At 37.4% G+C, this 27,519-nt stretch overlaps 1 protein-coding gene across 1 annotated transcript; it reads right to left on the bottom strand.

The window, feature by feature from the left end:
• Nucleotides 1-288: 288 nt before the first annotated feature.
• LOC124191105 lies at nt 289-27,519 on the bottom strand. Its single transcript, XM_046584108.1, has 5 exons — nt 27,268-27,519; nt 4,350-4,513; nt 2,711-2,978; nt 1,428-1,724; nt 289-624 (listed from the first exon to the last, which is right to left on the bottom strand). Exons 1-5 carry the CDS (start codon nt 27,350-27,352, stop codon nt 485-487), a joined length of 954 nt encoding a protein of 317 aa, XP_046440064.1. The 5' UTR covers nt 27,353-27,519; the 3' UTR covers nt 289-484.

Here is a 27,519-nt window from a genome sequence, read left to right as displayed (position 1 = left end):
AATATTTCCAAATCGTGTTGAAGACCTTTCCTATCACATATATTGGTATTCTTCGTGTTAAATAAGTGTACAAGACTGATTTTACAATCATTATACGTGATAGGTTGCTTTGGTTTTGAAGAAAAACCAAAAATACGTCCCAAATATCTAGCTCGAAATATTTCCAAATCGTGGTGGAGACCTTTCCTATCACATATAATGGTATTTTTTGTTTTGAATCAGTGAAGAATAATCCATTTTACAATAATTATACATATTGAACTAATAGATTTATATTATTTTACAATATAACGATAAACTCACATTTTGTATTAAGTCTACAAATATATATAGTTCAATATTGGACACAGAAGTAATAGTGTGTACATTGCAGATGCAGAAAAGACAGTTTATTTCAAGGAGGTAGCATAAATTAATTGTAATAAAGAAAAAATATTACGCACAATATTCATGATGTAACTTAGCTTCCCATCCTCTTTACACACTATCTGTAATAGTTATATGTTACGACAGAAATTAACAATTCAATAACAACACGCAATGATAAAGAAATCCAGCACTTTGAAACGCAAAGTTTGTGTGACATTCCTGTGTTACCGTGTTGCATCGCAGCTGGATGCTCCCCTGAAATAAAAATAAATAGCAGAAATTATATTATTATCGATTGAGTTTTGGAACATTTGGAATGATTTCGACATATAAACTAGTTCCTAGCCTATTATTGCTAAAAAATACTTGATCCCAACTTTTATTGTCCAACAGTCTCCCAGTTGATTTCAAATATTAAATCTGTGTATATACGTAGCTATTTAAATTCATTGTTTAGAAATTGATACAAATTTTTCAAAAAGTATCAAAAATTTTTACTATTTCTTTTACATTAGGAAAGCAAAGATTGACCAGAAAAAATTATTTCATTCGCGAAAAAATATGTGGAGAAGGCAGGTTCATTATGTAATTTTTCCGTTTTGGTGATAAATATTTATATGAGTATGAATATCAATTTGCACTTCCGAAAAGTATTGGTGGTATAACTATGAAATTAAATCCTCACAAAACTTTTGGTGCCTAGTAGAAATCTAATTAAATTTTCTAATTATCAGAAATTCAGTATTTTTGGAAACAATTTTGTTGTTGAATAAGGTATAACAATCTATTTGTTTGTTAAAAATGCTCAGCTAAGCAACAGTATGTGAATGCCTACGTCTTTTGGACTTCTAGTTGGATAGCCTTAATATGGACCTTCCTAAGAAGTACTCTCATATTTAAACCACGAATTCAATCTAAGTGTTTAACTTTTTGCTACACACAAAATCCTTGCTTCAACTGGAATTATAAGTAAAAAATCATAGGTTAGACTAATACTATGTCACTCATTTACTACTGGGACCTAATTAAATTTAAATTGTAGAAAACATTTCACGAACCATTAATTACATGAACCATGGTTGATGCTGGATCGGCAGCGGTTGTCAGACATGTATAATTTCCAGAATGTGCTGACTGCAAGTTGTTTATACGTAAACGGCTTGTCATGGTAGCAATAGTGGAGTCAAAGTGCTGGTCAATCCGTACTATTGGTTGGCTTTCGTCAATAACATTCAGGTCGTGGTACCAGAAAATAGTTGCGTGCTCCACTGCTTGGCTTACGAGACAGGTGAGTCCCAGAGTGCTGCCTTGTTTTACGTAAACATCGGCTGGACCAATCATTTTTGCCTTAGATTCTAAAAAAAATAGCCTTTTTAGGAAAATTTTTTTGTGTAAATGCTATCCATGTGACGATACACTTAACGAAAAAGTACACATATATAGTTGTGGGGTTTGACAGCATATTCCAAATTATTCCGAAACATCTCTATCGCACTGACTGGAAACCCATCCTTTCGTGCAAACTGTAGCCCCATGCACTTTATACAAAAATAATTTGAATAGGCCGGGAATCTGGCTTCTCGTAGGTTTAGACATCTAACGCTAAAAATCAACTTAAAAAAAAACGTTGTCCAGTCTGAACATGTTATTTTGCAACCTACTGTAGGCCTACATTAAGTTGGCTATTGTTCAATTTGCCTATTTAAAAATAAAGCCGCTAGGGACAGTATATAAACTATGAAACGACCAAGAAATGTTGGGAAAATTATTCGTTGGCAATTGTTACTAAACACTAAATCCAGATATATATTTACAAATCCTTTTAAATTAACGAAGCTGAAGGTTTTCCAGCTTTGTTAATTTTTAAAAATCGTGTTGATTAATCTTCAGTGAAGGGGCAACATGTGTGGCTGGGTTAGAGATGGGAGATAAAATTCGGAAAATTTAGTTGATGACGCCATCACCAGGTGTTCTTTTAGCCCATAAGAATAACATGGGTCATCCTACCCCGCGTACATGAGCATGTTGCCCCCCTACTCGACCCACCCTCCTTCATTTTCAAAGCGCTTTTGGTTTTAAACAAAGTAAATTGTCATAAACTAAAACACGCTTTTGATAGCTGATTTTTTCCTCTTTTTTTAAGCCTAGCGGGGATAAAAAATATTTAGAAATAAAGAAGTGGGGGCTCAAAAACAAAAAAGGGACAACTAGTACAACTCTCCCCTACTTTCTGATGGTTGCTTCACTTGCGTAGGAAGCTGCGTGTTTAAGGCTTATCATTGAAGTCTTAAGAAATTGTATTTTTTCATATATCTAAAATGAAGATGTAAGATTTCCTTACCAACAACATTTAAGTGGAAATTTTCTGATATACGTGGCTCTGTGCTGACTTGACATTCGTAGATTCCTGCGTCTCGTGGTTGAACAAATTTGATTTGTAATACCCAATCTGTTAAACTTCGGTCTATCACTGTTGTGGGTGAAGAGTATTCAGTCATTGGACGCTGCAAAACGCTGAATCGTTGATCGGACGTATAAGTAAATAATCCCGTTGTCAATATTACAGGTCGGACGATGCCATTTAATTCACGCTGCCTTATCCATGATACCTATAAAACAAAAATACGGATATATTATTAAATTGGGAAGATTTTATTGAACACTCGCGTTGTACAACACTCGTCATATTAAAACACATATCTTACTAACCATCACGTAAAACCGCCACTTTTATTTGGCCTCTGAAATTTTTCTATTGTGCGATATAATAACGTACAAATTTCAAAGTTAATACGAGAAATCCACATAAATGGAAATGAAGGGGGAAAAATTTCAATGGTCAAGCCTGTTCACTCAGCCTTAGAATCAGCCATAGAAGTCGTGATATTGCTATTGGTGAATTCGTTCACTTGAACAATGCATGCAGAACCAGGGCAGAACTAAGCAGTCTAAAACTTCAAAACAATATTGTTAATTAACTAATACCGACTAATACTGCATTATTTGTTTACCTACGCACGTCACCGCGCTTGTCCATTGATGTATTTTTTGTTATTATTTTCCTCGTCTAGGACTGCATTATTATTGTTTTTGAGGTTTGGTAAGCTGGGGAGAAATCCCACGCGATCCTGGCGGTTTACAGCCAGCTACGCGTTCTTGGCCTTCACTTTAGACTGAGAGACATGCTGTAGGTCTTAGGTTTCAAGTCCAAGGTGTGGCTGTAAACCGCCAGGATCACGAGGTAGAGGTGATAAAAAATGGCGACTAGGCTGGGTGGGATATTGGCCAAATGAGCCCTTCACTAGATTGCTAATAACTCGGCCAATGCAATCCGGAAAAAGATTTCCTTTTGGATTTGCGTTGAGGAAAGGTCAAGCAAACTTTTGGGGAAAATAGTTTTTTAAGGGCCAGTTTTTCCCAAAAGCGATAGCAAAGACCCCCCAAAATTGCGGCAAAATTGGCAAAATTTTAAAAAACCCAAACTTTAACATGAAATATCTCCCAAACTGTAGGGATTATTTGACTTCTTAAAACAAAGGTGAATCTGGAGTAAAAAAAAACTGTATAGACCTGAATTTTTTTATATTTTTACGTACCATAGCGGAATGGGAAAAGTGGGGGTTCGGGATGTTGGTGCTGTTGAGTGGTGGATTGCTTGTTAAAAAAGTTCTAGTCGTCAGTTAACTTCGGTTAACTTGATATCAAACAAGTTCTTAATTCGGAGGATAGATGGTGATAGTGTGCAGGGCAACTAAGGTGTGCACATCATTGGAAAGTATTACTGTGTAGGATAAGGATAACTTACTATAGATCTGATTTTGATGGAGAACATTTTTAACATTTTAAAAATTGGGGTTCAATTTCATTTTGGGCTCTACTGCCTTCTTATTTCTACACAAAATTTATAAGAATCTCCTACAAATATTTCTAAATACAAAAAAAACATGCTATTTTGACCAGAAATCCATGGGGTGACTCACAGCTTTTAATCCTAAATCCTTGACTCTGCAGTGTAGAAATGCTGTCTGAGTAGAAATAGCTGTAACGTTACGCTGGAAGTCAATGTCAAAATAAGGTTGCGGTCCTTCATGTTCTTGTGCCGGATTTGGACCTCGTCCTTTCACTGGAATCACATCACCCGAACCTGAAAGATATTACAGTTTATATGATTAAGAAAAACTATAAACAGTATGTAAAACTAAAAATATTATTGTTCTGTCACTTTTGTGCAAGCTGGTTATATTTTTTAACGAAACACAGAATGTTATATACTTTTTTAAAATTCGTTTTTCGTTGTGAAAAATATGTTCTTTTCTCAATGAAAAAAAAATTAATTTTTCGTACAAGCAATTTTTTTTTCATTTTTCGTAAGCCGAAGATGATAGCTTGAAAGACTTTTAGTACCTAAAGCATTGAATTTTGCCAGTGTGAGAAATTCACTTTGATGGAGCACCTGTTCAAAAATTTTACCTGGAACTAATAAGCACCAAGCAAGCACAACATTGCTTACCAATCTCTAAATATAAAGCGTCCCCAGTTATACTTTCGAAGACGCATTACTGATAGAACCAACTCTCTCATAAGAGGGGTTTGCTCGGGTTTGCTAATAGTAAACAAATGTTTACCTATAGCCAAACAGTTATGTTTTCCCACAGGGCTGAAACATGAAATGTTTGGATAATATGACGAAACAAAAATGCTTTGTCATAAACCACCCGAGGTGGTTCAAGGTATAAGGTAATGGGAAGAAAAGGTCTTAGCACTAATTGAAGGTGAACCTCCCTCCCAAACCCACCCCTCATTCCCTCATCGTTCGATTTCTTTGTCCGAATTTTTTTTTTCTTTTTAAAAAAATGAAAATCTCACTTGCGATAATTATTATCTAAACTTTACTCTCTCTGGGAATCGAAGCCACTCATATTTCGTATTTTTTTTGTATTCATAGACGACTAAGCTACCGACTGAGCTATGTTTTCTTGACATTAATAAGAAACTATAGCTAGATTTTATCCTCGGGAATGACCAAATAGGGACTTGTAAATTTTTCGTAAACCAGCGCGAGATCATTCACACGCTGTATTGACGCTACTTTTATATCGTGATGTATAAGGAAATAGCTATTTATTTATTTTAAACAACCCGATTGCCGTTACATAGGTGTTGAGATAATTTATTTCCCTTAACGCGGAATCGTAAATGTTAGACCTGGTGATTTTAACTTGGAATCTCTTAACCCGATAATTCAAAGTAGGTCAATACTGGCCTATACAGAAGTGGGATGAGAGCAGAAGTTCCACCCACTAGTAAGAGAAATGTGGGTGGGAGGTTAAAGAAAAAAGGATTAAAGCGCTTCATATGTATGATGGGGGAGGTTGAGGTGACTAAAAGAAGGGTAGCTTTTATTTTCTTTGTTTTTTACCGACGGATGTAAAAGAAAGGGGAAGACACTTTTTTTCTTTCCCACCAGATTCATTGTACAGAATCCTGCAACAAAATCCGAACAGCTTGGTCTCTTTCTTAATTTAAAAAGAAATATCTCGGCATTTTTTTTCTTAATTCTAATAAAGGAACTATGTAAAACAATCAATTCTACACATAATATGAAGTCTTCAAAGTTAAAAACAAAAAATACACATTAAACTGGGCTTTTGAAAAAGAGCTGCGTTCGGATTTTTTTGCAGGATACTGTACATATCTCTAAACGAAAATGATGCGTATAGCTAAACCTAACAAATGTTTACCTACAGTACCTACCAAAAGTCTTTGGAAGCCCGAGATGACCTTATGCAAAAACAGCGTTTTTGCAGTCCTCTCAGTACTACAATTTTTAACCAAATATTTTCGAATTTGGTATGTGCATAGGTAGAGGTAGTGAGAACACCTCTGATTTTTTTCAGATTTTTTTTTACATTTCCTAAAGTACTTTTAGCCGGTTCTAAAAGTCTTTGGAATGCCGAGAGGACCTTATGCAAATTAGGCCACTTTGGCCTTTTTTTGCAGCTGAACGGCTAGGGCTAGGGAAACGCGACTTTTTTCAAAAAATTGACCTGCGTTAGCTTTATATCAGGTCTGATTTTCAATTTTTTTGATTGATATTTCAAAGTTTCATTTGAAGTTAAAAAACGAAAAAGTAAAATTCCCATTTTTTCCGCTCCCATCCCTTTGTTTTCTCTCGCGCCAACGAATGAGGACTGCAAAAACAGCGTTTTTGCATAAGGTCCTCTCGGGCTTCCAAAGACTTTTGGTAGGTACTGTATACCCAAACATTTTGTTTCCTATACCTAAACATGTGTTTGGAAACATCTCCAAAACACAAAATGTTTGCAACTTAGCAAACCCCATTTTTCTCAGAGAACCAGCAAGGGAGATTTTAACAAAGAAAATCGATGAATAGGGCAACTAGATGATGAAGACTTACAGGCCCACTTTACGGAGCTTCCTGTACATAACTATATGTGATCGTACCGTAGGCTATTCAGCATTGCTTTTAGGAAAAAATTATCCGAAATTATCTTTGCTTAACGTTTTCCCTCGTGATGTTGTCATGGTAATCGAAACTTGCTGGTGCTGACAGCAAACAGTGTAATACACTGTACGGTTTATATAATGGTTATTTATGTTTAAGAATTGTTATTCTGAAAATGTTTGATTCAACCAAATGATTTATTTGTCGTACATGTAACATGTCAAGATTAAGTACTACAGCTAGTGACATACTATAGGTGTGATGATAAGCCGAGTAAAAACTACTGACCTAGCGTTGTAGACCTACCAGTATAGAAAACAGTCATGATACTTGTTCCCGCGATAATTCAATTCAATAGTATCAGTATTTATGTTTTTAACTCGATCTATTTTTTTAAATCGTTATGGTTATATACCTGCGAATCCATTTACACGATTCACATAAATCAATACGTTATTCTACTTTCTACGCTTGGGGTGGTATATAGAAAGTTTGTCAGTACCATAGTATAGCGCTCAGCTTATGCATCTTATTAAGATTTAGTATTCAAGAGACGATAGCCGGCGAACTGGTTGTGCTGCGAATGTAGTATTATACGGTACAATTGAACATCAGTATAGACGTAGAGCTCAGTGGTCAGTTTCATGCAGCTGGTCGAGATTCCGAACGAGTTTCACCCGCTTGTATTGGCATAGTTACTATTGTGCCCTCTGTGATCTGTTCAGTACGTAGAGTACGTATATAGAATAGCATGCACGGTTAACATATGGTAGAGCGCACCGCAAAGGGTACCAACAGCGACAGCAATGCAATCCAGACCAAACAAAAGTTTATCAGCAGTGTTTATGCTCGGCATAATTGATTGATAAAACGTATATTGCATACATTATTTTTAGGTTTTATTGTTTGTGTGTGATGTTGTCGGTTGTTGTGTTATATTATTTTCCATCCATTTGCCATGCAATTTTCTTTTATTGTATAGCCTACAGAAGCTATTTTATTTGGCATTTTGGCTATTTTGTTTACCCAAATTAAATTTGTTTCAATGCTTAAATATATAAGCTACACTTTTTAAATTTTTTTATTCTTATACAGTACCCACCAAACTATTAGGTACACCCCCCTATTTTCAATGCATTCTTATGGCACTACGTGTCCTAGAAAAATGCAATAACTCTTGAACCGCTTGGGCTAGATTTTTTTCCTTTTGGCCCTGAGTAGATCTAATGATGATCTACATTTTTTCTACACATGAAGTTGTCGTAGGATTAACCCCCACGGCGCTACGGTATCGTTCAGTTTATTAGGTACACCCGTTTTCCCCCCATATGCGCCGTGTTAAATACGGCGTTTTCCAAAATTTACAAAAAATACAAAAAATCAAGCTAAAATCTTTTTCTTTGTGCCAAAAGATGCAGAATTCTTCACTCTATGCGAATATAAAGAATAATTTACAATCAAACCAACTCAGAGAACCCTTCCCTATACCTCAAAGTTTTCCACTTCAAAATTTGGCGAAATTGGGCGCCCTCTGCTGGCGAAAGTGCAAGTTTGTTGAAAAAAGTACAAATTTTGAAGTGGAAAACTTTGAGGTATAGGGAAGGGTTCTCTGAGTTGGTTTGATTGTAAATTATTCTTTATATTCGTATAGAGTGAAGAATTCTGCATCTTTTGGCACAAAGAAAAAGATTTTAGCTTGATTTTTAGTATTTTTTGTAAATTTTGGAAAACGCCGTATTTAACACGGCGCATATGGGGGGAAAACGGGTGTACCTAATAAACTGAACGATACCGTAGCGCCGTGGGGGTTAATCCTACGACAACTTCATGTGTAGAAAAAATGTAGATCATCATTAGATCTACTCAGGGCCAAAAGGAAAAAAATCTAGCCCAAGCGGTTCAAGAGTTATTGCATTTTTTCTAGGACACGTAGTGCCATAAGAATGCATTGAAAATAGGGGGGTGTACCTAATAGTTTGGTGGGTACTGTATATGTTTTTCTTCTCACAACTTCTCAGAATGTTTCAAATTAATTAAATCTTAATATATAGGCCTATATATGTATGTCTATTTAAATAACTTAATTTATATGATAAAATAATTAATATCTGATGCTGTTATAGGCCTAAATACATTTTTATTTATTTTCACGGCTGAAAATGCTTATGTCTTTGACATTTCCTTACATGAACTATCTGTAGTCCTATCCTTCGGTTGACTATATCCAAAGGAAAACCCAAATATTTTGTTGTTTTTTTTATTGGGAAATGACGTAAGCTATTTCCCCTTCTTCATCCCAAAAAACGAAATTAAAATGATCCGTTTTGTATGTCTTGCTTCTAAAAGCACATAGGCCTATGCTGTTTTATGCAGACCTTTAAAGTGATAAAATGCTGCAAAAAAGCCACCGTTGAATCTTTTACTGCGCGATTTAGAATTTTTCTCGTTGCTGTTCCTTCTCCCACCTTCTCCTTTTATCGTTACACTTACACAAGGGATCCAACGTATTTTCTGGATTCCAGTGACGGACATCTTTTTGCTGCTTCCATAACCATCAAAGTCATGCATTCCAGGTTTTCATTCTTAAATGTATTATAAACTGGTCATAGGTTTTGATCGGAAGAGCTTGAATTGATTGACCTCCAAAGAAAAAAAACATCAAGTCAATAACGTGACTCCCATGTCCTTCTGGTTTCAAGCTGATGTATAGACTTTTTATGATCGAAATCAGGATGGGGGAGTAGTAGGCGTGTGCTGGATTGCGGAGAAGTCTTGGGAAAAGTCCATTCTGCGTAAACAAAAGCTCGATAGCTCGATCATCCATCAAACCTTGCTGTCCTAGGCCATCCCTCTTTCTTCCTCCCTGTCCCTTCCTGTTCTTTCTTTCTGTCTTTCTCTTTTTCTTTCTTTCTTTCTTTCTTTCTTTCTTTCTTTCTTTCTTTCTTTCTTTCTTTCTTTCTTTCTCTCTCTCTCTCTCTCTCTCTCTCCCTCTCTTTTTATACTTTTCTCAGGCAAGTCTCGCTTTTTTCCCCTTTTTTCTACTTTCATTGCTTTCTTTATTTCCCTTTTTCACGATTACGACTACGGCGAAATCGCCTAGTTGCCCATCTACCTACTCAGTTGCGTGTTGACTTAAGTTTCCACACTTCAGGGTTTGAAAGCTAGGCGAACGATAGGTGAATAGTGAATCGATAGCTGCATTAATCTAGGAGTGGTTCGACTTACCATCATTCTGCTACATAAACTACCCGATCGAGAACCTCAAACCACACTAAGGCATTCTGTTCAACCACCCGCCACCATTAATAGATGAAGATGCTATCCTTCAGTATAGGGCATGATCTTGAATCAATTCGATCTCGCAGTGGCTTGAGCAAGATAAAATTATGTTTACCGAGAACTCGAACTATTGTAGGTCTATTATATTATAGAGAATGTGCTTCTGTGCTAATATGACGACAGTTATTAAAATTCAAAAATTGGTCTAAATAAGGCGACCGGATATATATATAGCGCTAGACGGAAGAAAAGGATCGAATAATTGGAAAAAATATGAAAATTGTACATTCATCTTACAAATTTTCCATGTTTTTTTTATAAAGAAAAATGCTGTTTATAAAAGGATAAAATATTTAGCTAGTAGGCCTAATATTAGTGTGCTGGTATAAGTTGTTCTATAGTAGGCCTATAGGCTATCAATATTTTATCTCTTTGGAAAGCTTTCGAGGCATATTCAAAACTATATTATATATATATATTATATTTAAGTTATTGTGTATAATTCTTTTAGCTCAATTCGAGTTCCCCAAATAATTATTGTCTATACGATCTTATATCACATAAATTATGCCTACAGTCGTTTCGTTAATGTTAGTCTTAATTTTCAGTAAATCCGCGAAAAGTTGGAAAATGCATGCGAATATTTAACAAACTCAATTACACATTGTGCAACTTTCCATTACAATTTAAATTTAAAATTTTGTCCAAGATTTTGTCATTCCGTTTAACTGATAAAAATTATAAATCCTAAAAGTGGCCTAACAAAAGAGAAATAGAGGGAAAAATCTTGGACCAGCCCCCTTTTCACTTTGGCTAGGTTGGTCCAACATGAAAAAATTATGTGCTTAATTCAACGAGTTGTGTGTTTGATTATTTCTTATTTCTAGAATTACCCACTGTTTTCTCACTGCTTTTGTTTACAACTACCCTGATTAATATTTTAAGAATTCTATTTTGCTGCCTTTTCTTTCTATATACGTGTTATTTTTGTTCTCGCTCGTTTGTCTTTTGGTCGATAGAATGACAACATTTATTTTTTTCTGGCGCCTCGCTTCGAAACATTGAAATGAAAAGCGAGCGCGCAACAAAAGCACAAGGGCAACAAGGCAACCATTCAGATTCCCAAGCTCAAGAGTTTACTTTTATGTTTTACTTTTTCTTTTGTGGGCCGCAGTGTCGGCCTGTTGGGGGTTTAAGGCGAAGAAAAATGGCTTCACCATGTTCGTGAAGGCAGCAGAGAAAGCATCTGGCAAAAGAAAGTAATAACGACCCAAGACTCACGCCTATACTCGATGGCGACGGCGAGCGATGTTCATCCGCTTCTGCCAGTTACATGGATGATGTTGGAAGATGTCTCAAATCTCGTTTTCTTTGGCGGCTGGAAAAAATGGATTTCTTCCAACTATAATGACTTTATAGGTTAACATTTCCTATTTCTTCATTATCACAATATTTCAGGATTGTGTTGGATTTGATTAATTTTCTATAATTAAAAGACAATTATAGGCCTAACAAATAAAAAAAACTGCTACGAAGAAGAAAACATTTATAATTATAGCCCTTACATGCCTGCTGGTGCCTGGATAATAGCTTTGTCCATCATGTAAGGTGATTAAAAGATTAAGAAGACTTTATGGTATAAAGTCGTATATATATACGAGCTTAATATGCTTGCAGCAGCGTGGAGCTCACCATAACCTCGTTGAATATTACTGATGTGCTGCACCATCCATATTATGATTAAACGTCACAACAGTACATGAATAACATTGAATAGCACCTAACCTACAATCTCGTATAAGCTAGATTAACCTGCTAACTTGACATGCACTGCGCACTCAATGGCAATCAGCAGCAGTACGCGTTAAAGAATTGAATCTGGGTTCTTGACTTGGTGATGAATCTCTTCTGACTGCTTCCGAGTTCTTTCCTGTTTTCATTGAGCCCATTCTTTGTGTGTATATAGACGTCCTTTGCTTTATTTTCGCCTTTTTTTACTTTCCTCCCACGCCCCCTCCTACTTTCTCTCCTTTCACTTTTTGTCCCCTTTCTTTTATTTCTATCCTTTTCCTTTTTCTTCCATTCACTTTTCTTTGCTCTTATATTTCTTCCTTCTTCTTCCATTTTCCGTATTTTTTTATCCCCAAACCGCTATATAAAGAAAGATAAGAAAGTGAAAGGAGGAAATACTTATAAAGAAAGAATAAGTATTGCAGTGCGGCGCAGCTGTGTGCTGCTTGCAGAACAAGACAGCGCCCACCGATACTATTGCTGCTGTACAAGTGTAAAGAAGAGTTGCAACCCTTTGGTATCTTCCATGAATCCCGAATCGAAATAGGCCTACCGTCGAACAAATATGGCAGCAGAAGAGATAACGGAGGTCAAAAAAAAAAGAGAAACAGAGAAACCTGCAGCTGACAGAGTCATCGACCGCTGGTCACGAGCAGCATCCTTTATATAGCTTTATAGATCAGTGTTTGCACAGATGGTCCGTTCCAAGTCTACGTGGATTTATATAGCCTATACACATCTATGAAGAGCAAGTGACTTGTTCGTCACCCTCGTTTACTCTTGATAGTTAAAGATTAACCGTGTTACATACAACAAATGTCATCATTATATCGACGATTTTCAGAAAGATCTATTTTCTCCGCGCTTAACTGCTGCTGCTGCTTTAGTAAGTTTATTTCAGTTTTCATGTCTCATTTAGATTTTGTTTTTATAAACTTTCAGCCTTTTTACAAATAGTCGCTTGATATGAAAAATGACACCATTTCTTTTAAAATATACAATATGTGATTTGTTAAGGAATTTTTGAACGAATATAAAAGCTATTCGTGAATGCCTTGCGCATTCGACCGATATAATACGATCCATGCATGGAAAAGAAAGAATTAACCATACGCCCGCGGGTTTAACTATTATATGGTAGCCTATACGCTACGCCTATACGATACTGATCAGAGGCCATAAATTTCTGTATTTGGGTGTATAAAAAGGCTGGAATAAGTGATGAGATTGAGAATGAAATAAGAAAAGATCTCATCTCTTTTTATAAAGATGATGAGATTGAATGTGATTTAAGATCTGTGATAGCGATATGTATTTATGGAATTGTCTTAGGGATCTCAAATCTAGATGGGATTTTGTTCAAACAAACTAAACTGAATTTCCTGTTGAGAACATAATAAAAAAGTAATAGGCCTATAGTCGAAAAAAAGAAATAAAAGGTATAAAATTGCATCCAGCAAGAAGAGAAAGTAACTGTTTTCAATTTATTATTGCCAGGTTTTGTGGTTGTGTACGAAAAGCAGTGTGCTTCGAGTGCGAGACTTCGAAGTACTCTAAAAAGAAATCGTCAACGGATATACAGCATCATCCGCCGCACCCGCAGCCACTTACGGCATATAATCAACATGCAGTCTGGAATTTATATAAATAGGCTTTAGCCGAAGCTCCGTCCCTTAGAACTGTACATTGTCAAAGGTTTACAATTTGCAAGGCAATTGAGTGCTTCAGTGCTTCAGTTCTAAGAAATGTCTAAACAATAGACTCCCAAGCATCCATCACAAGGATTTACTCTTTAGAAGGAAAATATTATCATTAGGTCTGTGCTGTCGTCGGAAATTGAAGGGTGCTGGAAAGGGGAAGACCAATAGGATGAAGGGGGGGGGGAGTTAATTGGTTGAATTTGTCTTTAGAAGAATTAGCTAATTGTAAGTTTTAAGGGAAAAGAAAAATAGTTATAATATACGATACCAAATATTTCTAAAATCTATAAGATCTCCATAAAAATTACTCTTCCACCAAAAGAAAATGCTTAAAAGGCCATATGCTAAATCTAATTTCAAACTAACGGTGGATAGACTCCAAGACAAAAACTTAATAGTTAATTAGGCTATTTATCAACTTGAAATATAATACTATGATGACGAATCGCTTGCCATGCAATTCTCTCATTAATCAGTTTTTCTCTTTGCTATATATGTGCAATGACTTCCGATTATATATTTTCGTGAATAGTTCATAATACATTGTGCGCATCATAAAAAACTCAGCAAGTTATATATTAGGCACCGATCCATCTCCAAGAATTATTAATTTGTCATTGATAAAGTGGGCGTAACATTATTATGTCAAATTACTTTTTTCATGAGTTAAGAGACTGAAGGAATTGATGATGACTCAAGCGGCAGGACCACGGTAAACAAATCGGGCGCCCTGGTAACTGAAAACTTGTAAAACCAGCCAAAACTATAAAACGACTTAAAATATCGGATGCCTCCGATGTGAAAGAGGTTTGGGATGTGTCAGAGCTCTGCTGACAGTCGAACAATAATGAAACCTACTCAGCAATGAAGAGCAGGACAGTGTAGCAAATTCTATATTTATAGTTCACTATTATATATAGTTTACTCCTTCTATAATATATAGATGTATCCTAGTAGTTAGTTATGGTTGCTATACAAGTAGGTGAGTTGGAGACCAAGGGAACTCGACTGTATAATGGCCATCAGTGCGATCAGATTTCGCATTCGAGAACAAAGAAAATGTAAATATAGTGAAGAGTGAAAAGTGAACAAAATAATATAAGAGCACGGAATGGGAAATGACGATAAACTATAAAATATTTAAAGTTGAATTTTTATTTCGAAACACTTTGTCGCCCCCGCTCAGCTGTTGACTCACTTTCCATCGGTCACTCAGTCTTAACGGCTATATATACGCCAACGTGCCCAAGCACTTTGAAAATCGCATTGTGTGGATTTTTTTTTTCACTTTATCCATTTGATTCAGATCGAAACCTATAACTTAAACGGTCTTCGTCTCTTAGTTTACATTTCTTGTAGACGTGCAGGTATAAATAGGAAACTAAAGGAAGAGGAAAATTGAAGGAAATCTTTGCTTGTTGTTTTTGTGTTGATTTTATAGTTCCACGCCAAGCAACTTCTTTCCTTCATGTTATATTATTCCATTTTATTTCCCCCTTCCTTCCTCCGTCGTTCCGTATTAGGCATGGTACAACTCTTCTTGTTATTCGTCTTATTGATCCGACAGCATATACACAGTTTCCTTCCTTATATATGTTGTTTGTTCGCCATTTCAAAATATGACTGTTGAAGCTTCCAGTCAGAAGATAAGCAATCACTTCAGTTTTCGTTGTTCACAGAATTGAGGTACTTTTGATTAATATATCAGTCACGATTGATGAAAAAAGTCGATTTAAAAAAAAATTATATTAAAGGATGCAATTCGTATACAATATTCGAATTTAATATATAGCCGATACACATATTATATACATACTACCGCACTATATAGGCCTAATATCAAACCATGAAAAGTAAAAGAAAAATTGTTTGGTTGTTGTGATAGCGACACGAAACCGTTCGTGATGGATAGTTCAATTTGGAAAAACGCATCACCGATCAATAATCCAATAGCCAGCCATAAAATCGTTGAAATCAATGGTTTCCTCAACATGCAAATGACATCTCAGAATTCTGAATAATAAGATATCAATATGTTAATGTAGTAAAACCCCAAACAGCGTGAATACAAGCGAGGATAAAAATCCAGAGCAAGAAATCATTGCTGGAATACACTCGTGTACAGCCTAGGCTATACTCTCAAAACCTGATGGGTCAGATTATAAACACTTGAAGAAGTGCAAATGACCAATTTGACCTTTCCAGTCATTGGTTCTAGCCATAAATTTCTGCAGTATTACAACTTTCCTCTAAAGCTGCTCTCACGCAGCCAAAATTGCAATAATTTCCAATTACGTACTTAACATTACGAGACAGACTTAAGTGTAACTTTAGTGTTCGTTAACCGTTCGCCGAAGTTTATATACATCGTTGTATGTACGCTATGTACGTATTCTGTATATATAGTACGCTATAGTTCAATGTTCAACTCATCCGTAAAGCTATACAGAAAGTCAGAATAACTAGTGAATATAAGACGGAATAAGGGGAGCACATTAGCACAATCGCGAACTTCGCTTAGAGAGAACATGATTTCAACTTCGTTTCATGCTGCGCTTTATGCATAAATTATAGAATCGTTGTGTTAAATGTATGGTATAAGTACCAAATCTTACAATTTATAGCAGATTCATAACTATATAAAAAGAATAATATATATAGGTACGTTTACAAATAAATTAAAAGAGGAACTCGGATCTGTTGAAAGAAGAGGGTCTGAAGAAGAGTGCAGGGAATATCAACGCGCAATATTGTTCAAAATGGTTAGGCTACTTTCGTGTTCTTCGGTTTATTCCTAACTAATATATAGAAGGATTGAACTTTGCTTTATTATACGCATTTATTACGCACATATATCTCACACAGCACACTTAGACCTATTATGAAAAATAGGCTCATATTAGGTAGGAGACCAGCAGCAATTCGGTGTTTCGCATCTAGACTTGATGTAGGCCTATAAAGGTCAAAATGCAATAAACCATTTAGGAAGTGTTCAAATAACAGGGAACTAATATAGACTCTGTCATGTGTCTGTGACATCGGCAATTATATATCCTAATCACGTTTCATGTTCATGTTCTTAGCAGAACCCTATGAGTTTAACACTGTCGTTACCATCGTTGATCGAATGCAGAGATATTTCTACTGAAAAAAGGACACATTTTATATCAAAACTTATTTGTGGAAAAAGGTCGGTTAACTATAGGCTTTCCTAAAAAAATTCATTTAGAAATATAATAATATTTTAAGAAAAGTCTTTTGTATAAACGTCGATAGCGTCACAAATTTTGTAACACAATAGATAAAAAAAATTATAATAATTCAAAGATTTCAACTCAGAAACGTAAAATATTAATAAATAATCTAGCGATTATGCAAAGTTTTGATATCGATTTTTTAGTAACGTATAATTATTGCCTAGCCTAGGCCTATTAGCTTATTTTAAATCATGATATGGTGTATAGGTGTACGACGTTGAACATCCCAATTCAGTTAACACATAAATATAGGCTACCGTGGTTAATAGGCTACTATATCAATTAAAGTTTTCTTTTCATTGATAAAGAAGTGGCCACACAATGTAGGCTATATATTCAATATGACAAGCGTGTGCTATACCTATATATATAGGCTTTCCCCCCCTTTTCAGGAAGGGATGTCTACGGTTTGAGGAATGCATTACAATTTGAACCATCGATCATGATATTTCTTTTTCTTGTCATCACCTTTTCTGCTGATACGCTTTGACGGCCCCTCCGCACATCGTCATCAATTAAATGTGTCAATGACTCTGTGACTCTTATTCTTCGCCTCGTACGTGCTGCCGAGTCAGCAATGGCTTATATATGTAGAGCGCTCTTGAGCTCTAAACCACGCTCGATCGCATATCGAAACGATGCGGTCTAAACATCTGCCCACCATTCCAACCTTCAAATGGCGTTAACGTGGTTCAAACGCGTTTGTTGCTGCCTTTCATCTACTATACCAACCCGCGAAGACAAAAAGAAAAAAAAAACTTTTTTAAGCAACCGCCTTCAGCGGCAACCGCTTTCGATCGATTACGACCAACGACGTGAAATCTTCTTTCTCCCCTCTACTTTCACTCCTTTCTTCTTCCCCATCCTGCGATCCCGAAAACTCCTTTCCCATACTATATGTAGTATATACAATCCCTTTCTATTTCATCTGAGGCGCAGCACGAGCCAGTCTGCGTGTGCTGTAGTACCGTAAGTATTCTAGTCAGGTCCACACTTCTTTTATTAGATGTGCCGCTGAATAAGAGTGTATACAGTTTGGAATCAATCACTTCGCGCGCCATCTCTTCAACACGGGAAAATATAAAACGTTAGTGCCACTAACCAAAGAAATAAGTAGATGAACGAGAGATAGATAAAGATAGAAAAAGATATAAAAGAAAAGCCGCTGAAAAAAAAAGAAATAAAAGAAATAAAGCGACGAGTATAATGGAACAGAGAGAATAGAAAAAAAGGATAAACCCTGCTGATATTGATAACAAAGCTTTAGTCGGATACATCCTCAGATTAGCTAAGTATATAATAGTTAGGTCCGTTTATACTTGGAGTCATTTGAGTATATAAAGAGGAGCCTTCTTTACAGGAACTGCTGTGGCGCGACCGATCCTCGACTGCTGTCAATGTTAGACGTATATACAGCCTAGACAGTATTTTGTGGTCCGTGATATAACGCGATCGATTTGTCGCCATCTTATTGCATTGTTTGTTTTCGTTCCCTTCTTCTGCGATCGGACTCGCGCGGTCTTTCTCGTCTTTAGGTATATACCAGCAACACAGTCCAGCAGCTCAGTTTAGATCTATAGAAATCGACTATAACGGCAAGGTATTGGCTCTACGCCCTTTGGCCAGTAAAATGTTGACGTTTATACTGCTGAATTGCCGACGGGGATCGAGGCTAGTCTGTCGTTTTTATTTATATAAATGCATATTAACAGCATCAGGCCCGCTGAGCATCAACCGAATCATGTTACATCCACATTCGTAGGCTATATACAGTGATGTCTGTGGATATGGAGATCTCTGCTGTATATATACCTTATTCCATCTCGTCTATGAATGCGGTATAGAGACTCCACGTCATCCGCGTCTCAACAGAATAGATTTGGTTGGCTTCTACGAAGCCTGATGGAAACCGCGCGGCGTTATATTAGTGCGCCTTTGCCGCACATCTATTGTGCCGCGAACCCGATATTATTGTTGTTGGCAGATCTCGGGCTATATATATTGACGAGTTGAGTCAACCGAAGTTGAATATAGTGAATTACGCAGTGGGAAGGCCGGAAAGCTAATATAGGCGTGGAACCAGTTTGAACGAGACAACGAGCACTTTGGTAACATGCAAGAGGCAAATAAGCAAAGGGAGGGTAGAAAATCAACATAGTCTGGCGGTGGATTCCCGAGATGAGTAATGGCACAAGACGTTGCCATATATATCCTTTCTTAAAGCGCAATGATGCTTCGAATGTAATATATTGGCCTGAAGGCTGCGATGTCTGAACGATTCCTGCTTTCAAGTTTTGGGGAGAAAATAGCCGAAAAATTGAATGTGTGCGTCGCGTTTGCCTATATAGCCTAGGGGCCATGCCAAATGCCATATTCTGTGGCATTTTCTGGTTGACGAGTAGTATCTTGCATACCGTTACTACAGCATGACATCAACGCATAAGCATTATCGGGTTCATATAGTAGGCCTATATGGATGAGCCGAATAGACGCGATCACCGCATTGTCAGATGCCACCAAATAATAGAAATCTAACGAAACTTCATTGAATTCATCAGCAGGCAATGAAAAGGTATCTTTTGGCTATGATGACTATATATGATACCTATTTTACCTCACACTAATAAGAGCTGATGGAATATCGATATTACATCTGGCTTGCACTGAATTTCCATTGGTATGAAAAAAAATGCATCGATCTACACTTGAAGCCTATACCGCCATTATTATTCCACTCATGAAATCATTTAGGCCTAGACCAGTATCTTTTTGCAGTTAACTCAAAATAATAAAAATAATCCAATCGACTAAATCGAAAAAATAAACCAATTCAATCGACTTCACAGATGACAAATCTTGGTATTATTTGTTTAATACGTGTAATAAAATTAATGTAAATAAACTAAATAGAATCTAATTCCTTTGCGGTGATATAGGCTACTTGAAATCAAGGGTTTTCTATATGAGCATTTTAAAGCATTGGATGATGGCGCTTCTAATACATGAAGTATATAATATGTCGAATGGCCCCTCATTCTACCTTATTCTTCCCAAGCCCTTGCCTTACAATAACATCAAACATGTTTATAAAAAATATTAATTAATGAATTTTTCAGGAAGAAGTTTGTCGCAGTGGAAGCTTTACAACGACAAGCATATATTAGATGCAGACCCTCTATAGCTCTTATTTAATAAGGATCGTGGCAAAAATATTCAACTTCAAAAACTCCCAACTCCACTCCACAAATCAGCTAATCAATATTGCGATTATGTTTTGACATGACGGCTGAAAGCACACAGCACGAACGAAAGTTGAATATACATGAGTAGACGCAGCAAAGCGCAAGTAGCCCCTATATACTAGATTTCCTTTCCATGTTTCCCACACACATACATGCGCAAAAACGAAAAAGGGGAAAAAAAATGAGAAATTATAAGAATATATGTCGTGAATGTCAATTCTGCTGTCAATCCAAGAGAGGATCGCGGACGAGAGTATATAGAGGAATCTTACAACAAGGCCGTTCTAGTGACAACATGTCTCTCTCGGTGGGCTTACAGTTAAATACAGTGCAGTGCACTTTTGTCCTTGTTGTAGGACGAATAGGAGAACGCAGATAAAGGAATATTGCCGAGAGCACTGAAGTTAGATGTATACAAAATTCAATAGGACATTCTGCAATAGCTTGGCCGTTGATAATACGCTGCGGCAACAGTTTCCGTTTCCAGGCATGCTGCTGCTGAGCTTAGGTGGTATACGTATAGGAACATTGTGTGAGCACTATTACATGCAGAGCTGCAGACTCTATATTCGTAATGTATATATACGCCTGTTTGGTCTGTATAGGCTTACGTATTTAACTATTTATCAATTGAACGAGTCACGGACAGTGCACAAGTCCTTTGTTAGATCTTTGGCCAGACACAGCAGGCCATACTCTCTTACGAATTTCAGCAATCGATTCACAGAGAAGACGACTGCTATATGTTCCCCCGTCAAAATGCAAAAGATATTAAAAAATAAGGTCGAAAGGTGATGCCTAGGCCTATATATAGCACATACATATATGAGTTTTGACGTTCGGAGAAACACGTTATTTAGGATCTGCATGTAGGCCTATCAGGTTATTCAGGTATGTGCATATTATATAGGCCTATAGGCCTATTTTATTGTTTAATACGTTCTGAGCTATAGCCTTGAATTTCGTTTCAAATTTTCCTTTATATTCCTCAAACCGCCATAGCCCTATCAAACGGAAAGCGAACTCATTTATTCGGAAAACATTCGCGGACTATTATATACCGTATAATCATTTTCCGACAGAGTTAACAGCGACATCACGAGATATGTCGATTATACGATTTGGCTCGCCGCTATATTTTTCTGTTACTATACACAATCATATATAAAGCGGGATGAAGCTATGAAATAGAATATGAGCATTTTACTGTTAGAAGAACAAGCTGCTATAGCAAAAAGCTATATGATATATCATTTTCCTACTTTGAAACCACCAACAACTTTCAAACTACAAGCTGGATACCGAATCTTGGAATCATTCCGTTGCCAGCTATAGCTGTTGCGGATCCACGCAGGCGCATCATACACTAGACCACCATAATATATAAGATATTGATGGCCTTGCCAATCTTTTGTTCCGTCCATAATGCCAATATAACACGTCATCGCGGCCACCTTGTTATACTTAAAAGGAATGTACCGTATAAATCTAATACTATTGATGCAAGCTGAGACGTGATTTAAATCATTGATGTCGGTATTGTTGGCTGTCTATACACTTGACACATGAAATAATTATACAACAGTAATAAGCCAGCAACCATTGTGCAACACATACAAATGTAATGAACTTGTGCTGTGGATACTAGTTGTCCATTGTTGTATAGGGTTTTTTGTTCACAATTTCATTGAGTATAGTATAGAACACCAGTTGGAAATCGCCGATTTATTGATCGCCTTCAGTAAAAACTCTTATCAACTTATAAACCCAAAATGGATAAGAGTATGACTTTAAAAGGGTGTAAAACACGCGCGATTATTTAACATGCGATTAAATCCCCTATGATCCCTTTTTCTTATACATATGGATTGAATAAGTAATACAAAATTGATAACAATCCGTCAAAAGTGGTGTAGGATATAGCCTGTATATAGATCACTCGTCTGAATACCCAGCACCAGCGTATATATTATAGGCCCTATCATTGTAATTCTTAAGTCGTATATAGCCTCTACTATCTATGTATATGATGTGCGATATGCATCAGACTTCTGTTTTTTTTTTGTTGTTTTTTTTTTCACTTTTACCAACATCAAAACTCAAAGCCCGCCTTTTGTTTCTACGGTATAGCTGTATCCTAAGTTGCGACGAAAACAAACCCGAAAGATGTTGATGTGTCGACGAGTATAGCCTATATTATAGCGGAGTGCTTAAGATCTTGCAACATTACATCATGTTTTACTTTACATTTCGAGCTAAAGCACAGGTCTTTTTCCAGTGCATCGCAGCAGTATATAGTGTTCATAGTTTAGTCATGTAGCGTTCCACCGTCTGGTGGGACGCTGGTATATACATATACGCTGACTCGTCACTTCAATTCTAGTGCTGCTGCCTAAAATGCATTTTAATGGCGCGTGCATGCGATGAGAGTCAAGAAAAATGATGTAACACCACAACGGGAAATGGAAAAGCCAGTTGACAGTTTGCAGCAGTCCAGCAGCATGCGGACGCGAGATGAAGTTTGAAGCGCGCCACGTTCGCAGCAGCAATAAACGAGTCCGCCGCAACGTGAAACACGGCCTGGAATAAGTGTGGGTCAAGTTCTATAATGCTCATGATATTCTATATACAGATGAGAGGTGTTTTTATTTGGCTTTGGGCAATCCACTCACAGTTGCCGTTTGCTGTGCTATATAAAAGGCGGCTGGGGAGAGATTCAAGGATTCAAGCCGAGGAGCCCTATAGCTAATATGAGAGAGGCGGAGAGCGCGACGCGGGCTGATGCTGCCTGTGGCAAACTGCTGCTGGTAAACGCTGGTTATGTATTCATTTGTTAGACTGCGGCAAGCAGCGCATTTGTCTGCATGCCAATCAAAGAAATGGACCTGTTTTCCATTTCGCAAAGTTCTTGACTTTTAATGAAAGCAGCGACATAGAAAATAACGCGGATGCTGCCGCGCATCACTCTCTCTGGAAACAACATCGAAAAGGGCAGACCATGCAGCAGCAGCAAGCAGTGACAAAAAAGGCTGCCCACTTTTCTCGTCAAAGTGGTAATGATTTCCTCGTATATAGTGACTTGAACAGTATAGAGCGTACTGGTATACTAGTTATATATATTTACGAAACCATACGTTCATTAGTGAATCGCAGCAGCAGCCAGCAACGACTATGGCGTCGGCAAGAGAGCCAAAAGTCGTCAGCTGTAGGCGTCGCGAGAAGTCCAGTGCCATGCTGTCACTTAAGCGGAGCCTGTGTGTGTGCCAATGGCCGACTGAGAACCAGTATTTACTTTGACAACATAATAAAGGGCACCAGCAGCGCAGCGCTAGCAGCAGCCTGACCGAGCTGGGAACACCACGGGAGACAATAAGTCCACATTTGTACCTTTTGTTCGCATTGTTCGTCTTCTCTCGTCCTTGTCACATTGTCATTGCAGGCACGATTCAATCCATCCTCTTTATCGTAATCCGTATATAGCCTTTTTTCGGAACTGTCTTTTCAATTCTTAGACTTGTCTATAAGGTAAATCACATGTATTCAACAGAATCTTCTCTGGTGTATAGAGAAATATACAGTCTGCTGCTGGGGTTATATCGTGTTATATTTCTCTTTTTCGTATATTGATCACACACCAGTGGCGATGTTTCTGTGGGCTTCACAGAATAGGCCTACTCTAATCATTGCTGCGTTTCTTATTGACTGAAGTGTATAATAGAACTATTTTGTTTTGTACACATCAGCAACATCGTCAAACTGACTACTGAAATTCAAATAAGCCTTCGCTGGTGACATTCTGATTAAAATGTTGGCCAATAATCTTATAATATCCTATATAGGCTACTTTCTATACCCTATGAAGGCGATATGATATCAAGCAGATCGTATAGAATCATATTAATATAGAATTTCAAGCTATCTGCTGTGCTAATAATATTGATTCAGCTGTTGTTTATTAGCTATATTATATAGCTATAACAACCTATATATTTTACCCATTTTTTAACATAGGCCTATACGTTATTTCGGACTTGATCAACAAATTGAAACGTATTTATTTTCCAATTTCCAACTAAACAAGTAGTCGATCAGCTAACGTGTCGCAAAGTATGTAGTTGTAGCGTAGGCCTAAATAAAATTTCGGGCTGTTATACTCAAGTATAGAAGGTGCCTATTTTTACCAAAACTTATTTGTCAATGGAAGGTTTTTTTTTTCAAAAAGGGGCAAAATGTTATCGTGTATAATTGATGGTGCCTATATAGACAGAATGCAGTAGCATTGGTGACACTAAGTGTAATGCTTGATTAGAAGAATAAGAGGGAGAATGAGAGGGAGAAAAACAGGGGAATATAATAGAAATATTATACGAGGGAGAATAAGGGAGACGTTTGAGATATGACGGAGAATATAATAGAGAGACGGGTGAGGTTCTGAAGAGGGAGAATAATGGAGAAGTTCAATTCACGCACTGACAATGTTGACGCAGAAATAAATGCGCCGTGCTGGAAATGGACACAAAAAGAAAGAGAAAACTTTCCAATTTTTAAAGAATAATGCTCCATAAGCAATCTTGCGCTATCCAATGTTCTGTGAGAGAACTTAATTCAAACATCAGATGCGTCAGGTTATGTATGGTGTTATGGTCAATTTCAGTCAGAAGCATGTATATAGATAGAGAAATGGCGAAGAAAAAGTAGATGGGTTAAAAATATTTATGTTAAAAAGTATTTTTTATGGGTTAAAAATATACGCAACGATCGCTTTCTATAGGCTATATAGTAGGCCTATACCGCGGTAGCTATAAATAGAATGAATATAAGCTGAACTTCGACGGACAATTTGTCTTCCGCTTTGAAAATCCCCCTCACTCATCATGCTGGAACGCACAACTGCTGTGTGTGGGTTGTGTTTTGTGGCTTTTGCCCTGTCCTTATACTATGTATATGGCCGCTATGTATTTGCCACTATAGCGTGAGTAGATGGATGTGGGCGTGTGCTGTTGTGCTTGTGTGCGTCTGTGTAGATGAGCCGGTATTGATGACCTGTGTGTGGGCCAAGTTCTTTCCGATATACGACATCTGGCCGGGATCATTTCCAAGACATATCCGTCAACCTTAGGCTACTCAAGGCCGTCAGCTGGTCAGGCAGTCGACAGCCCTCGTGGGCCTTATAGAATTTCGGTTCTGCTTCAGTAAGTACACCGCGGGCGGGGTTATATAATAGGAAATACAAAATAACCAATTACAAATCAAATCTATTATCGAGAGGAAGAATAAGGCGTTCACGATAATAGATATAAAAGCCTCAATATAAATCACCGCAAACATAGAAAGCGCTCAAGTGCTGCGGACGTGATGAGTTATTTGGAGCGCAGCAGGTTTAATATTATTTGGTGCTGCTGCTGCTGCTGCTGTCATCTTGGTTTAAACTCTGCACAGCAGCAGCACACCCACTTGGAACAGTCATGCAAAAGCCACAATCCCTCGTCGGTCCCGCTCCAGCATCCACAACTCTTTTTTTTTCCTCTTCAGAATTGCTTTATTTCCATACATACAAATAATAAAAAGGGAGACAGTATAAAGAAATTAAATAAACAACGCTTCGCTTCCCTCCTATATGTATCCTTATATATATTCTTCGTTTAATTTATTTCGGTACGTGTCCTGAATAATATAAGAAATTGAACTGAAAACAACAAAGAAATAAGGAAAAAAGCCGAAAGCCAAAAGAGAAAAGAAAAGTAGGAAAAGAAATTGGATGGCGGCGTCGTGTGCGACGGCGTTATTATTGGCTTCCAGCACAGCACAGCAGCAACAAACTAATTAGTTGCTTGTGCTTTTTGTTCGTGATTATTATTCATCGAGAAATTTTGCTACGCCCCTTTCAAATAACTGGTTCTCCCTGCTGAGAAAATCGTGCTGGTCAGCCAATATATAGGCTATATAACGACAGCAGCAGTCTAAATAACAAAGTGTTGCTTATATTTTTTTATTAGATTTCCGTTTCTGCTGCTGGTGGTGGCTGTTATTGTATAACGCGTGCGGCGGGCGAATAGCATCTTGATTTACTGCCTGACTTGGTGACAGCGAAAACCAACTGCCAAAGAATTTTCGCAATATAATATAGAACAGCAGCGCACAGCAGCGTCTTATGGCGCGCGTATAAATGGCACAATAGCTGACGCAGTGTAACACAGGGCACAATTCAAGAACACCAGCAATCTCGACAACAATAAAATAAGTACACATAGAAAAAGAGGGCGAGAATGGAAGAAAGATGGGTTTTTGTTGACACGGCGTTATATTAGCAACAGCAGTAGGCCTATAGAATGCGATTGTCTAAATCTCAGGTCGAGAGGCACGAGAGAAGATAGAGGATCAGCCTTTTCTATTCTGATGTGCACTAGGCTATGTATATAGGCTTCAAACTGGGCGCCAAGGGCTCCTGGTCGATTATATATAGGAGGAGCCTTAGACATCCAATATAAATAGGATCGCGAGTTGTCAGGGTAAATAATCATTTCCACACTCTAAATCATTCCTGTTCTCATTTCTATTCTCATTCCAACTATTTATGTGGAGAGCAGACATGCAAATGCATCGCCTCTCATCTCTCCCGAGCTCATCCTTTTCTTATTCCTTTTTTGTGTTGAGCGCGTTATATCCGTCTTTGTTTGCCAAAACCGGAAAATGGGAAGAAGAAGAAGGACAAATAAATAGAGTTGAACCTCGAGATTGCGGAAGCAAAAAAAAAAGAGGAATATCAAAGAGAGAGAGGAGCAGACACACAAAAGACAAAGGCACAGCAGCAACGGGCAAAAAAGAAAAGAAAAAAACGTGATAGAGCCAGCATATAGCCCTGAGACCAGAGCATCCAGCGAGAGCTCTATATGGCGGAATAAGAACTATACAGCAGAATAGGGAAGGAAAAAAAAAGACACTTAGGCGGAGGGCGACTGCTGAGAGTCTAGAAAAAAAAGAAAAGAAGAAAAAATCTTCGTATATAACCTCGTCGCTTCGTCTATAGCCTCATAGGATTTGAGAGACGGGCAAAGTAGGGGCGTAGAGACCAGCAGCAGCACAGCAGTGCTGGAGATACTATCTCTGATTCCTCTCTCTCTGGTGCTCTGCTATATAGCCTACATTATATGAACTGTACTTACCATAAAGTGAGTTGCTGGCGGACGAGACCGAGCTAAGATGTCCGGAAGCTGAGTACAGGAAAAAGACTAATCCGAACCACTCCATTTTCTGACGGAAGAGAGCCAACAACAGAGTGTGTCTATATATATATATAAGGAGTATATAGGGCAGCAGCAGCAGACGATAGATGAAAAGAGTGAGGAGAAGATCCTTATTGAAGGAGAACAGGAGAAAGCAGCAGCGCAGCAAAGAGACGACGATGGTCACTTTTC

The sequence above is a fragment of the Daphnia pulex genome, chromosome 3 (genome assembly GCF_021134715.1).
Source record: "Daphnia pulex isolate KAP4 chromosome 3, ASM2113471v1".
NCBI lineage: Eukaryota > Metazoa > Arthropoda > Branchiopoda > Diplostraca > Daphniidae > Daphnia > Daphnia pulex.
The sequence above is the reverse complement of the archived record's forward strand: the minus strand, read 5'-3'. Positions and strand labels throughout refer to the sequence as shown.